At 36.9% G+C, this 13,008-nt stretch overlaps 3 protein-coding genes across 4 annotated transcripts; 2 read left to right on the top strand and 1 right to left on the bottom strand.

Moving 5' to 3' along the window:
• Positions 1 to 265: 265 nt before the first annotated feature.
• LOC141365314 (proton-activated chloride channel-like) lies at positions 266 to 5,185 on the bottom strand. 2 transcript variants are annotated; one of them, XM_073869515.1, is made up of 8 exons: positions 4,805 to 5,185; positions 4,262 to 4,358; positions 3,967 to 4,179; positions 3,225 to 3,379; positions 3,002 to 3,144; positions 2,766 to 2,907; positions 2,208 to 2,315; positions 266 to 2,037 (listed from the first exon to the last, which is right to left on the bottom strand). In XM_073869515.1, the coding sequence occupies exons 1-8, from the start codon at positions 4,838 to 4,840 to the stop codon at positions 1,876 to 1,878; spliced, it is 1,056 nt and encodes a 351-aa protein (XP_073725616.1). In that variant the 5' UTR covers positions 4,841 to 5,185; the 3' UTR covers positions 266 to 1,875. The 2 variants fall into 2 exon arrangements, with proteins under 2 accessions (XP_073725616.1, XP_073725617.1); XM_073869516.1 differs by lacking the exon at positions 4,805 to 5,185 and adding an exon at positions 4,616 to 4,688.
• A 168-nt stretch (positions 5,186 to 5,353) lies between these two features.
• LOC141365315 (neudesin-like) lies at positions 5,354 to 7,446 on the top strand. Its single transcript, XM_073869517.1, has 4 exons — positions 5,354 to 5,800; positions 5,925 to 5,985; positions 6,176 to 6,279; positions 6,519 to 7,446. Exons 1-4 carry the CDS (start codon positions 5,669 to 5,671, stop codon positions 6,693 to 6,695), a joined length of 474 nt encoding a protein of 157 aa, XP_073725618.1. The 5' UTR covers positions 5,354 to 5,668; the 3' UTR covers positions 6,696 to 7,446.
• A 680-nt stretch (positions 7,447 to 8,126) lies between these two features.
• On the top strand, positions 8,127 to 12,671 carry LOC141365313 (T-cell activation Rho GTPase-activating protein-like). Its single transcript, XM_073869514.1, has 10 exons — positions 8,127 to 8,651; positions 8,954 to 9,027; positions 9,165 to 9,218; positions 9,571 to 9,628; positions 9,820 to 9,977; positions 10,122 to 10,283; positions 10,402 to 10,511; positions 10,607 to 10,775; positions 11,028 to 11,136; positions 11,339 to 12,671. The coding sequence occupies exons 2-10, from the start codon at positions 9,001 to 9,003 to the stop codon at positions 12,412 to 12,414; spliced, it is 1,923 nt and encodes a 640-aa protein (XP_073725615.1). The 5' UTR covers positions 8,127 to 8,651; positions 8,954 to 9,000; the 3' UTR covers positions 12,415 to 12,671.
• The last annotated feature ends 337 nt before the right edge of the window (positions 12,672 to 13,008 follow it).

Raw genomic sequence — 13,008 nt, 5'->3', positions numbered from 1 at the left:
CTGAAAACAATTGCACTGACACATCTTAAAATACATCAGTACCCTTTGTTTTGCCTCAAAATGCACACAACGAATGTTTTTAGTTAGGCATGTGTGTTAAAATTGGTTATATTTCCTAATTAAACTAAGGCCTAGTCCTGGCTTAATAATCCCTGTCCGGGAAACCGCCCCATAGATAACTTGATAATTTAATCTACTTAATAAATTAATAAAATAATAATAAAATAAATGTTAAATATAAGGTAATAATGTAACAAACAAGGAATGCTTTAGTATTTCATTTTTTATTCCATGCGTATGCCGCAAAAAGTATATTCCACAATTTTCACATATAAGGAATGGTTAATGTAGATTCAAGTAACTGGGTTAAAATCTTTGTTTGCACAGAGACGGATGCTTGCTAGTGTATTTTTATACATTATGCCAAAATTCACATTGCAATAGATAAAACAATATACTTTTATTCCTGATGCATCATCAGATTTATTTTAACAATCTGGGTAATTAAAAATGCACTGTTAATCAATAAAAAAATAAAGATATTAACACATTTGTCAAGTCATTTGATTATAAGAAATCATCAAGTAATTCATTATGACCGGATCCCTTCTGCATGTTGTTAAAACATTTCATACAATTCATATTGGTAATACAACATGTATCAAATTAATAAAACATTTCTTGCTCACATTGACAGCAACAGGTTAAAAAGCAGCCAGGACATATCACCTCTGACCCTAAGAAAATTGCTGCATCATCATGTATGCTTTGCATTATAGTGGTCAGACAGTAACAAACTAGACATTTATTGATCCCTTTGAAATGTTTAGGCAAAAAAAAATAAGTTGTTTTTTTATTACAAAAGCCTTATTGTAGTTCACATTGTTTATGGTTTCACATGTGTAAGTCATCTATTAAAGGGGACATTTCACCAGACTTTTTTTAAAATGTAAAATAAATATTTTGTGTCCCCAGAGTACATATGTGAAGTTTTAACTCAAAATAGCTCATAGGTAATTTATTATAGCATGTTAAAATTGCCACTTTGTATGTATGAGCAAAAATGTGCCAATTTTGGGTATGTCCTTTAAAATGCAAATGAGTTGATCTCTGCACTAAATGGCAGTGCGGTGGTTGGATAGTGCAGAATAAGGGGCGGTTTTATCCCTTTCTGACATCACAAGGGGAGACAAATTTCAATGACCTATTTTTGAAAAAAGTGTTTATCAAAACTAAGTTACTGGGTTGTTCTTTTCACATTGCCTAGATTGATAGAAGCACTGGGGACCCAATTATAGCACTTAATCATGGAAAAGTTCAGATTTTCATGATACGAAGAGTTTCATGCAAAACAAGATAACCACCGTGTTTTTAATTGTTCAGAAATCTCTTTTTTAGGTTGTGCATTCCAATTGATTTCAATGCAACTGCAGTTGGTTTGTTTTGATTTAAACCTTCATAGCTTAAAAAATACAGCTAAGTAGCACCATAAAACAAAATAATAACATGATAACATAATAATAAACATGTTTTGACAAAAATGTTAAAAAATGGATTTATCTCGTTTTGCAACAAAACTCTTCATATGTCCCCTTTAAACAACCTGAATCTCACAGAGAATGGATGCTAACCAACGAGCCTAGTTAATATTTCAGTGTCACAAACCATATACACTTTGCCCTATAAAATTGCTACAACATTCACTGTTCAAAACACTGTCAGTAGTTACCTTAGAAATGTCAGGTTAAAATCTATAGTCCAGTTAAAACTTAACATACAATACAATACAATACAATACAAGTTTGAAATTAAAAACCCCCAGTTTTAGTATTCAAATGTTGTGTTGTCATATAAAAATAATGTTTTTTTTAAGAATTAGCTGATTTGGTTCAATTCTTTCATTTTTGCCCTTAAGTGTCTCTTACGAATTTTGATCATCCACTTAATGCTGAGTTTGGCAAAGTCTGCTGCTTTAAATAGAGCCATAAACACGCCACACAAAATGGCTATGGTGTTCCATGGGTTTGCTGTGACTATCTGTTAGAAAACATAAGGCATGTTTATTTAGATATAGCAAATGCTGTCAAGTTCATTTGTATTAGCGTTTCTTATACAAGAAAGACTCTCAACAAGCCTGTAAAACAATACAGAACAATAATTTAATAAAGAAAAATGCACTGGAGTTATAATGTTTAGTGTTTACTTACATCTTTAACTTGTTGTATGAATGGATCTCGCCATTGGAACACAACAAAGAAAAGTTCATTGGCTTGTTCCTGTGGAGGCCTCTTATCGATGTATTTCACTACGCTGGACTGAAATAATGTTAAATATTAATACTGTATATCGAGGGAGCAGCCTATATTTTAAGAACCAGTCACCAGAAAATCTATACTGGTAGATAACTAATGTGAATAATAAAAAAAGGCTTGTTTTCCCTCAATGGCTATGCTGATTTTACTGTTTCACGAGTTTACATAAACATGTAATCAAGTATGACAATAAAGCATATTTGGCGTGCTGGGCCCAGAGCACAAAATTTTAGCTGGAACCCCCTCCTTAACTGGGATAGATACCAGCTGAGAATAAGGCGATGGGGCTGGGAAGCAATAAGTCTGGATGGATCCTGCTATAAATAGAGACCTCATCACGCTGATTAGATTGGTTAGATTACATGACCATGCTCCTCACATACTTAGTTAAACTTCATATGTTAAAGATGGCAAAGAATAGTAAATTCTAAATAGTATTGAAAAACATATTACCTCCTGCCTAAATTCCACGGATTCATGTTCTCTGCCTGACGTCTTGACCAAAGACATTTTGACCCATGTCCGAAATCCTCCAGAGAAGGTCCACAATGAATAGTTTCTTTCACAATCTGTCATAAAAGCAGCCCTATCTGAACTGATAAGAAAATGACATATTTCATACAAATTAGGGTGTTAATTGTTTCTAAACAAGCCAGCAAAACATGACACATCTTTCTGTACAAATGTACCTTTGAAGCATATCACTAAATTTGGCAAAAATCATATAGCTTATTGCGCTAAAATCTTCCTCCGTTTCATTACGACTGAACTGCAGGAATATAAGTTCTCGGTTCCTAACATCAGTCGGGCCCCTGACCACCATGGCTCGCTTCTGCCACAAACACATCACACAGATTATTACTAGTAGTACCATGTGCTAAAAATAGCTAGAGAGAAAGATGTAACACTTACTTGTGTCTGGTTTGAATATGGCCCATAATAAATGATCTCCTCTATTATACAGTTGCCTTCTTCTCGGCTGCCCGATGCGAGGGGAGGTGAAATGTTGTCATGAAAGTGATGCATGCAACTCAATAACTGAGCCTTTCCAGGATACAAAGCGATTCCTATTCACAAACAAACAAACAATGAAAACACTGTTAATATACAGATCCTGACATCCTGTCAAACATCAGTGCATTATTACGCCACATTCAGACAGCCAGCGATGTTATCGCTGTGTGTCGCTCGTCTCTTTCAATGACGCCACATTCAGACAGCCAGCAATGTTATTGCTGTGTGTCGCTCGTCTCTTTCAATGACGCCCCATTCAGACAGCCAGCGACCAGCAGTAGCAGAGCGACGCAATCTCATTCATTTAAAAGGAAACCGGGCGACTTCCGGCGACACGAGCGAAAGTGACCGTTGGCGACCATATGGGCGTGTCCAGTGACGCGAGAAAGTTAAGAAAAGTTTAACTTTATGCAAATGTTGAGCGAATTTTGGGAGCGACTACCAAAGAAAACGAAGCAGTGGAGTTCACATAAAGTTAAACTTTTCTTAACTTTCTCGCATCGCTGGACACGCCCTTACGGTCGCCAACGGTCACTTTCGCTCGTGTCGCCGGAAGTCGCCAGGTTTCCATTGAAATTAATGAGATCACGTCGCTCTGCTACTGCTGGTCACTGGCTGTCTGAATGGGGCGTTAGCTTACCTGGTGCTGTAAACTCCTCAACCTCTTTGTATGAAACAGACATCACTGGATGGGTGAGCTTCTCCATAAAGTCTGAAATGGTTTGGTAGGCCAAGAATGCAGCTACTGTACTAAGCATCAAGTAAATGAGAACAAGGATGACTGTAAAGACATTCTTCAGGCAAGCTTTGTTGAAGGCAATGGACATTAGATTGGTGTCCACAACGTCCTCGTCTGCAACAAAGTAAAATTTGTTTGAACCAACAGAATTTTATTTTTTTAATAAAAAACATATTTTTTGGGGAAATGTGCATACCTGGTAAAGGATCACAGCTTGTTTCATCATGTTCCACTTCAGAAACTTCATCATTCTGGTAGGGGCTGAGTGAGCCAGCACAGTCTTCACCATTGAACTACAATGCAACAAAAAGTGACTCCAAACATTACTTTTTTAATTTAGCATGGAGATCTGTTTAATGTTTAAACACATTTTTAGTTTACATTAAAAACTACATAAAGCAAATAATATTAAAATAGCATAAAGCAAATCTTATATCTAACTCAATGCAGCTTTATAAAATGTATTTTCCCACACTACTACGGGACCTGCTTTCACTGACATTCGCTAAAAAAGAAATATTTTATTAGTTTATTAGAGCTTGCTTTGTACCACATTCGTTGAAAGTGTCATATAATGCACAGCATAACTGTTCCTCTTGAGTACTATAAACCGAGCAGCAGCGGTAGCGGTTATCACATGACTTTAGCTGCCATGTGACATGTCCTCGTAAACTGCACACGAAGGCAGGAACTGCTAATAGTATGGATCTAACTGCATTTCACACATAAGTTTTATTACCTCCTGATAGGATCGAGATGTTTCTCTCCTCAGCATTTTGCGTCACCTCCGAATATTTTGGACGTTTAAACGTTGCCATTAACTTGCAGGAAGTTGAAGATCCAGAGTTTCAAACTCATTTTCGAACTGCAGTGCTAATGTTAGCATCCAGAAGCTCTCGAGACGAGAGGCACAGCCAATGGGAAAAACATGCTGCGCGTGACATCACAGTTGTTATTCTGGGATGGGCTTTTGGATACTCTCTTTATCTTATTTTTTGACAGCTCCAGCTAAATCTTCCATATTCACATTTATGTAATTTGCTGAATACAACAGTTTTCTTTCCGTAACTGTTTTCTCTTATGACTATTGCAACTATACATTTGAACGATCATTCTCACATTACTTGTGCTTTATATAATTAAATCTAGCACTTTTCTTTGCGAAAAATAAAATATTCATTATCATTATAAACAAAAGTTTAGTTTTCAGACAAATGACGTGAACAACATCACTACCAGCAGTTTCAGTGGTTAGCGTCACTTCCGGCCCATCTCACGTGCACACTGCACACAAACAAACAGAAACTCAGGGAGAGTGGAAGTTTAGAAAACTCCCAAAGCAGAAGTGGGCACCGCATTTAAATTTCAAATCATGTCACGTATATCAACAAATCCCAAATCAACTTTCGATTTAAACGTTAAACAATTTTCGTATTTAAACATTTAGAATCCTGTTCCGATTCAAGTAGAGCATTTCCCCCTGCTTGTGAAAGCTGACCCGAGATCAGCGCTAAACGCTTGAATGGAAACCTTATGACAACAAGGAAACTGTAGTGGCACACTTTAGTTCCTGCTATTTTAAACCTCAACACGACATTCCACAATGTTTAATGTCTATATTGTTACATTGTGCGTATTATTAACTATTTGTTCTGCAAATGACACCACAAAGAAATACTCAAAACCGGTGCGTTTGTTTACTGAGGAGGAGTTGAAAAAATACGATGGGAGTGAGGTATGCGCACGTGTTATAGAAACACTAGTTCTTGGAAATTTCTTAAGAAAATTTTCACCAATTAATGATTTATTCCAAATTACAATTACTAAACAGTTATACATTTGATCCCGGTCACGTACAGGACAAAAAACCAATTTACATGGCAATTAAAGGAGTGGTATTTGACGTCACAACTGGAAAAGGTTAGATTATTTTATGTATGTTTGTGTATTACATGAACATTAAATTGTTCAAACTCTGTATGCTGGCTGTAACTAGTTTCCGTATTTTAGACATAAATGTAGGCTATATATCTTCCTTTTGCTATCCAGTACTTTGGGAAAACTCACCATAGCAACCATATTAACAAATTTTTATTTATTTGATCTACAGAGTTTTATGGCAAAGGTGCCGGTTATAATGCCCTAGTGGGTAAGGACTCAACCAGAGCTGTGGCCAAAATGTCTCTTGACCCAGCGGATCTCACACATGACACTGTAAGTTGGGGAGTTCACTACATGCCCATGGCAGTTAAGAGTTTCGTGGTATTCTAGAAATAGAAAATTTCCAGGGGTTTCCTATTGCATAAAAAAACACATTTAAACATTTACTTTCCATTTCCTCATTTTAAGTTGTTTAAAGACAGAAGTGATTTCACATTAGCTTGGTCTGCACCAAATTCCCCTGTAGTGCTATGCCATTCTAAATGTTTGCCTCTTCTTGTCCTGTTTATTAGACGGGCCTTACAGAGGAACAGCTACAGTCCCTTGAGCGGATATTTACAGGCACATACAAAGCAAAGTACCCAATTGTGGGATACACCAGCAGGCGCCTTCTCAATGAAGATGGTAGCCCCAATAAAGACTTCAAACCTGAAGACCAACCAAATTTCAGCGTTAAAGATGAATTTTGATACACAGAGAAATTGTCTCATATAAGAGCAATCTAACAATCTTATTTAGCTCTGACCTCACTACATAACCTAGTTGAACTTGTTTATGACTCCTCCCTGTACTCTAGAGTGGGCAGGTGTTGATTTGGTGATCTTTGGTGGTCTTTTAGCCCACAACCTAGAAAACACTATGATGCATTGAGCCCACGTGGGTTTTTCCCTGGTGGGCTGCACTGAAGGTCATTCAAATGAGGCCACCTACAGGTGTGATTTACTGTATACAGTAAAATATAAAACTTCAACTGTTTTTACACCTTATATGTAATTGTAAATCATTAATTGTGTGATGGTGTTTAGAATCGTGTCTATACTATTCATTATATAGGTTTTTTTACTAGTACTCAAGGGGAAAGTTTGGTGATTCACACTTCAGTTAGAAATTGAAATTGCTCTGTGGTGAAGGGGTTTCATACTATAAATTAAAAAGTTGTTGTCAATCCACAACAACATTCTGACTCAAGCATCATTATCAGTCACGGTGTTTGTGTCTAATTTTCAAGCTATGTCTCAAATGACCAGAAATGGTTCATTTTAATCTGTTAAAGATATGTTTGTTACTGCAACTTGTCTATCATGTCACTGTCATCCACTGTCTGAATGAAATGTTGTTTAGAAACTTGCAAACAAGATCACGTCCAAAGACTTGATATGGGTTAGATTGAACTTGGTACTGATTTAAGAATACGTGTTAAAAAATAAATGGCCGACCTGACATGGTATTCAGTGGACTCATTATAAGATTACTCCTCTAAACATTTACTTTAGCAAAAAGATGAAAAGGCAATGACTAAACTCTAAATAGCACTTAAAGTGTTTAATTGGCTTGTAGGGGAACCACTTTTAAGTGCCATTTAGCACCTATGTAAAATCAAAAGTGGTGCTAGACAACTATAGCACCTTTATGGTTCCATGTAGCACCATATGGTTCTACATGGGTGCTTAATAGTATTTTAAGTGGTTCCCCTATGATTACAAGCTAGCCATTTAGCAACATTTTGTTTTCGAGTGTATGAATAATTTCCATTAACTTTTAACAGAGACTGAGCAGTAGGTGGGTATGTTTAAAGTTGTTATGTTAAATGCCTTTATTTCTATGTTACGTTTGCCCATTCTGCAGCTCATATAAAAACATGGGGGCTGTTTAGTTTCAAGAGCGGCAGTGAGTCAGTTAGCAAACACTGTCAGATTTGAAGTCTCAAAATGATGTTTTTTGATTCTTAAAAAAAATTCCCAGGTATTCATTAGCATTTACAGCAAAATAGTGAATCATTATAAAAGCACGTTTACTGTAAATACTTGCCTGGCCTAATTCTTGTCTATCCACTTCTAATCATTCCAATACAATTTAATTTATTTATTTGTTTGACCCAGAACAAAAACTAAGTAAAGGAAAGGCCTATGTAATAACTTTACATACCAAACAACTTTAATCCCATTCAAGATATAGTTAGATATTATGAAATGTCAAAATGGCTAAAATATATTGCAGATTTTTTGTAATAACACCAGTGCTTGTTTTACACCACTATTTGCTATAATAAGCTCCATGCCTATCATGAAATTTATGTTCTTGACATTTTTAGTATGTACTTTTTCTTATGATTTTTTTCTCACCTATGCGTTACCTGTTCACGCTCACATGCGTGACGTATACAACACTTTCCACCCTCTTGTAAAAACATGCAGTTGGCTTTCGTAGAGGTGTCGATGGTGGGAGCCCATGATGCTTCTTCCTGTCTCCATTGCGCTCAGAATTTCCCCTTCTTGCCCGACCACTTTCATTTAGTGCGGTGTAGTGGGCTGTTTCACTTCAGTCTGTCTGAATCTCTTGGTAGTGTCTGTTCTGCTCATGAGTCAGTGTAGCTTGTTACTTTGTCCTGTACACCCACGGTGCAAAACCTTCTTATTTTTTAACTGGTCAGTAACAGTTTATATTTTGTTTAATTGTATTGTATGCTTTTGAGTTGTTACTTAATTCAAGTATCCATATTTACACAAATGTTATCTTATTGAAATATATGTGATCAACATTGATGCTTATGTTTTGATAATTATAGTTTCTACTAAATCATAACTACTAATGATATATAATTTGTGCTATTTATAAATCTGATTGCAAAGTTTGATATATTTTGTATATATTAGGATGCTGAAAGTAAAAGAACAAATTAATAAAACTGCAAGCTAATATTCACAAATGAATCATTTCCATTTGACAGATAATCTAACCAAGAGGAGTGTATCCTTTGGTCATCACAACAAACCTATGAAGGTGCTGAGTGGTCACGGCGTGGTAAGTTATCACCTTGACAGTTTCACACACCTATTGTCCTTAATGTCATCATGGAAACTGATTACTATTTGTTTGAATAGGCTTACTTCCCTAAATCTCATTGACAAGGCAATCATGTATTGTTCATTTTGTTTCAGTGCAAATCGTTGACCCTAAACAGCATGGACCTAATCAGCATGCAAGCCCCAGTTGTAAGTATATTGATCCTAAGATCTTACGCATACAGCACTTCTTAACACCTTTTGATTGATAGATTAGTGAAATTATAGATTTCTTTGAAGTTTAAGTGCTGAGGGCGCAGCCTTAAATTCCTGATGCCTTTAAATGTCAGTGCATTTCTGTGTACCAACACGTGTCAATATATCATGTTTACATGCCTGCTTGCTCTGTTTGGCTGTTTACCAACCCAACCTACTTAATTACTATAAGTGTAATTTTCATAAGTTATTATTCAGTCTGGTTTCAAGTTGTTTGTGCTTTTGAACTGAGATAACTGGTTTTAAAATAGAGATTGATTGGACTTCTTCTGATTGTTTTTATTAGGTTCATGCGGGACTTCCCCATAGTCAGCTGCCTAGTCTGACCCACACCTCCCACACTGGTAAGCTAAATATCACTTCTTGTTTTAAATGCCATTTGTTTTTAAATGTGTTTCTTGGACTTTTTATGTGGAAGAGAAAAATTTCCAGAGAATTTTTAAGTCCGGCTTACTGTCAATTACAATATCAAACTAAATAACCAATATGATTACTTCTACTGATGTTAATTGTTTCTTTTACATTTTTTTAATAGAAAACATGAACCGAAAGCGCTGGAAAAGCGTTTTTCGTCGTGTACAGAAAAAAAACATGAATTCCGCTAATGCTTGCGTACATCCCAAGCAGCCACTTTTTGGAAAGGCCCTCTCTGATGTCTGCGAAAAAGATGGATCTCTTCCCAAACCAATTATGGTAAGAATCAGCCTAGTCCTCTGAATTTATTAATAGTATTCCACTGCTAAACATAAATAATATATTTATAAGCCAAATCCTGGTAAAAAATTAGTGGGTTTAGTCACTCAGACATGTCATTTATAGTCTTTATTTCTTTTGCAGGATGTCCTCACCTTGTTGCTGAAGAAGGGTCTGTACACCGAGGGAGTGTTCAGAACAGCAGGCAATGCCAAAACTTTGAAAGAAATCAAGGCTCAGCTCAATGATGGGATGAAAGTGGACCTGAAAGGGCACAGAGTCGTTGTACTTGCTGATCTTCTTAAGGTATGTATTGATTTTAACAATTTGATTTAATATGTGTGATTTGTGTGAAATATGACCCAGCAAAAATGGGGTATGCTTATAGTATTTATATTCAGTGTATTTGTATTCGGATTTGCAGGATTTTCTAAGACATCTTCCTGGAAGTTTGTTAATGGTGGAGCAGTACAAATCCTGGATGAGTGCAATGGAAAAGGAAGACATGGATCAGAAATGTGCAGAAATTCAAATGTAAGTTGATAAATCAGTGCTTCACTTGCTTTAGGGATAAAATGCTTAGTGTAAAAACTGTAATTGTGACCATGTTTTCTGTGTTTTGTCTTCAGGGTGATCAACAAGCTGCCTGATCCAAATGTTCAACTTTTAAAGCATCTGGTTGTTCTACTATACCGCATAAGTGAGAACTCGGATACAAACAAGATGGATTCCAGCAATCTGGCTGTGTGCATTTCACCCAACCTGCTCCAAACAGACAACTTGGAAGAGATGACAGAGGTGAGTAGTAGATCACGCTTTGTACAGTGATATGAAAACCTTGACCTTAAAAACTTCTCACATTTTGTGGCTGAGAGCCAGAAGTAACAGGTTGAGTAAAACTGAAACTCAACCGAGAAAAAATAGATCAAAGGTGCTTTTATCCAGATTTATCTTTCGCGTGACCTATTTACATGGTACTTAACCTATGTTCCAGTGTTTTGTTGAAAAATTATTTTTAATTCTCACGTCACTATTGGTTTGTATTTTTAGGTGAGGACCCTGACGAAGTTCCTCATTGACAACTGTTGTAGAATATTTGGTGAGGATGCGTTGAACCTCTACGGAGACTCTGATGAAGATGAACTCAGTGATAACCAAGGTAAGCTTATGTTTTTTCCTTTCAGACACCTTCACACTATGTTTACAGTTTCCATTTAGTTTCCTCGCATGATTTCAGACCAACCTGCCTATATTCACATGGCATCACCTCATAGGCCATTATACGTGTTTAATCAATTGAAAATCTTGTCAAAATACATGAACTGAACTAATAAATGATTATTTATCTGTGCTATCTCCAGATTCATTTTCTTCAAACCACCATGACTCTGCCTACGACAGTAATGACACTGATGTTGATGGCTACAAGGGGAGTTGTTCAGACATGGAGTCTATCAAGCCTGTTGTTGAAGGGGAAGCCCAGGAACATTCCAGTGCTGTTGAGCCATGGACTACAAAACTTTTAACCCGCAGACGTTCAGAACCAACAATTATCTTCAGCAAGGGTGTTCGACAGAACCTTCCCCTCACCAGGAGTCATACAGAAATGGACTTTCAGGACAAACTAGTAACAAAGCAGGTCTCTGATGACTGCATTCTGTTTCAATCCGGCAACAGCTTGGATAAGAGCTATGGTTTGGCACCTAAATGTAGGGCCCGACAAACTTCCAAAGACTGTTCCTCAAGTTCACTGGAGAGTTGCTTCTCCAGCGCCTCAGAAAGCTCGATCCACAACAGCCCACCTATCCCATCTCTATCCAATCAGCGAAGACTGCTTCAACGCAAACACTCGTTTCCCACTCGCCAATCCACGCTTGCACAGAATCGCTTGGAGATGCCCAAAAGACGCTCGCAGTCAATGAAGGGCGCACACATCAGAAGCAGGACCGTTTTTGGGCGAAGTGGCTCGACCAAACGTGCCATCGAGAGAACCTTACGCCACAGCCAGACTCTACCTGAGGTACTTAATCCTCAACCAGAGCCATCCACCTCCTGTAATACGAGGTGCTTGTCTAGTGAGGAGGTTTTCCAGCAGGTGGACAGTAGGATACCAAGTAATCCTCCAAGTTATCAGCAGGCCATTCAGGACAATTCCCATGCTGTTCTCTCGAACCGTGGATCGTTGACTGTTCAGGATGCCATGTGTCTAACAAAGAAAACACATAGCAGTTCCTCATCCACGAGTAATGAGACACTGGATTCGTCTTGTGGCGATGAACATTATGATACCCACAACAGAGACATTAAAGACACATGTTGTGAAACCATGAGTGAAGTCTCATCAGGGTTTAGACAGAGATCCACATCTGAACCTATGTATGAAACATCGCTACCAGAGTGGTGTAATCAGGATGATCTCAGAGAGACATATATTTGATGTGCGGTTTATTCCTGTTATTTTTGCTCCATTTTTGTGGAGACCGTATGTGTAAATATGACAGATGTTTTGTGGTGCAGCAATATTGCATATCAGGAATTAGCTTGTTGAAGGTTCATGCACATTGTTGAAATGCTGAATTCTTTTGTGGCAATGTTTTTATACCCTGTATATTTTGATTCCACAGCAAGAAAAATATTATTGAAAGGCACTTTAAGGGAAATGTCACTACAATTTTTGTGCAATCTTTGCAAGACATGTAACATGTAAATATTATGCAAAATGTCTCCTCATGAAATAAAGACTTTTATTTCAAATTTACACCTTTTGCATTTTGTGTCATTATGTAAAAGGTATTGAAAGTTTTTTGTATCTTTTATATAAAAATCTATTGTCTCTGCCTAAAAATACAGCCGTGAAAAGTATATAGAAATGAATGTTATTGCACTAGATCAAGGGTTCCCAAACTTTTTCATTCCAGAATCCACCTATGTATAATCTATCTCAAGACCCACCAAAATATTTTTAAATAGACATTTTTAACAGGAGATACAATACATTTTCATTGTCTTTTAGTAATGAGTCGTTTTTTAT

Source organism: Misgurnus anguillicaudatus, chromosome 7 (genome assembly GCF_027580225.2).
Source record: "Misgurnus anguillicaudatus chromosome 7, ASM2758022v2, whole genome shotgun sequence".
NCBI lineage: Eukaryota > Metazoa > Chordata > Actinopteri > Cypriniformes > Cobitidae > Misgurnus > Misgurnus anguillicaudatus.
Note: the sequence above shows the minus strand (reverse complement) of the source record. Positions and strands in the feature narration are given on the sequence as shown.

What these genes read in the sequence shown, in the direction of transcription:
- LOC141365314 (XM_073869515.1), bottom strand. Translation starts at nt 4,840, where the DNA reads ATGCTGAGGAGAGAAACATCTCGATCCTATCAGGAG. An exon ending in AAGCTGTGATCCTTTACCAG is followed by an intron (nt 4,180 to 4,261) that starts GTATGCACATTT and finishes ACTTTGTTGCAG; the next exon opens with ACGAGGACGTTGTGGACACC. An exon ending in TTTAGTGATATGCTTCAAAG is followed by an intron (nt 2,908 to 3,001) that starts GTACATTTGTAC and finishes TTTTCTTATCAG; the next exon opens with TTCAGATAGGGCTGCTTTTA.
- LOC141365315 (XM_073869517.1), top strand. Translation starts at nt 5,669, where the DNA reads ATGTTTAATGTCTATATTGTTACATTGTGCGTATTATTAACTATTTGT. An exon ending in AAAAATACGATGGGAGTGAG is followed by an intron (nt 5,801 to 5,924) that starts GTATGCGCACGT and finishes GGTCACGTACAG; the next exon opens with GACAAAAAACCAATTTACAT. An exon ending in CGGATCTCACACATGACACT is followed by an intron (nt 6,280 to 6,518) that starts GTAAGTTGGGGA and finishes CCTGTTTATTAG; the next exon opens with ACGGGCCTTACAGAGGAACA.
- LOC141365313 (XM_073869514.1), top strand. Translation starts at nt 9,001, where the DNA reads ATGAAGGTGCTGAGTGGTCACGGCGTG. An exon ending in TACTTGCTGATCTTCTTAAG is followed by an intron (nt 10,284 to 10,401) that starts GTATGTATTGAT and finishes TCGGATTTGCAG; the next exon opens with GATTTTCTAAGACATCTTCC. An exon ending in TGAACTCAGTGATAACCAAG is followed by an intron (nt 11,137 to 11,338) that starts GTAAGCTTATGT and finishes TGCTATCTCCAG; the next exon opens with ATTCATTTTCTTCAAACCAC.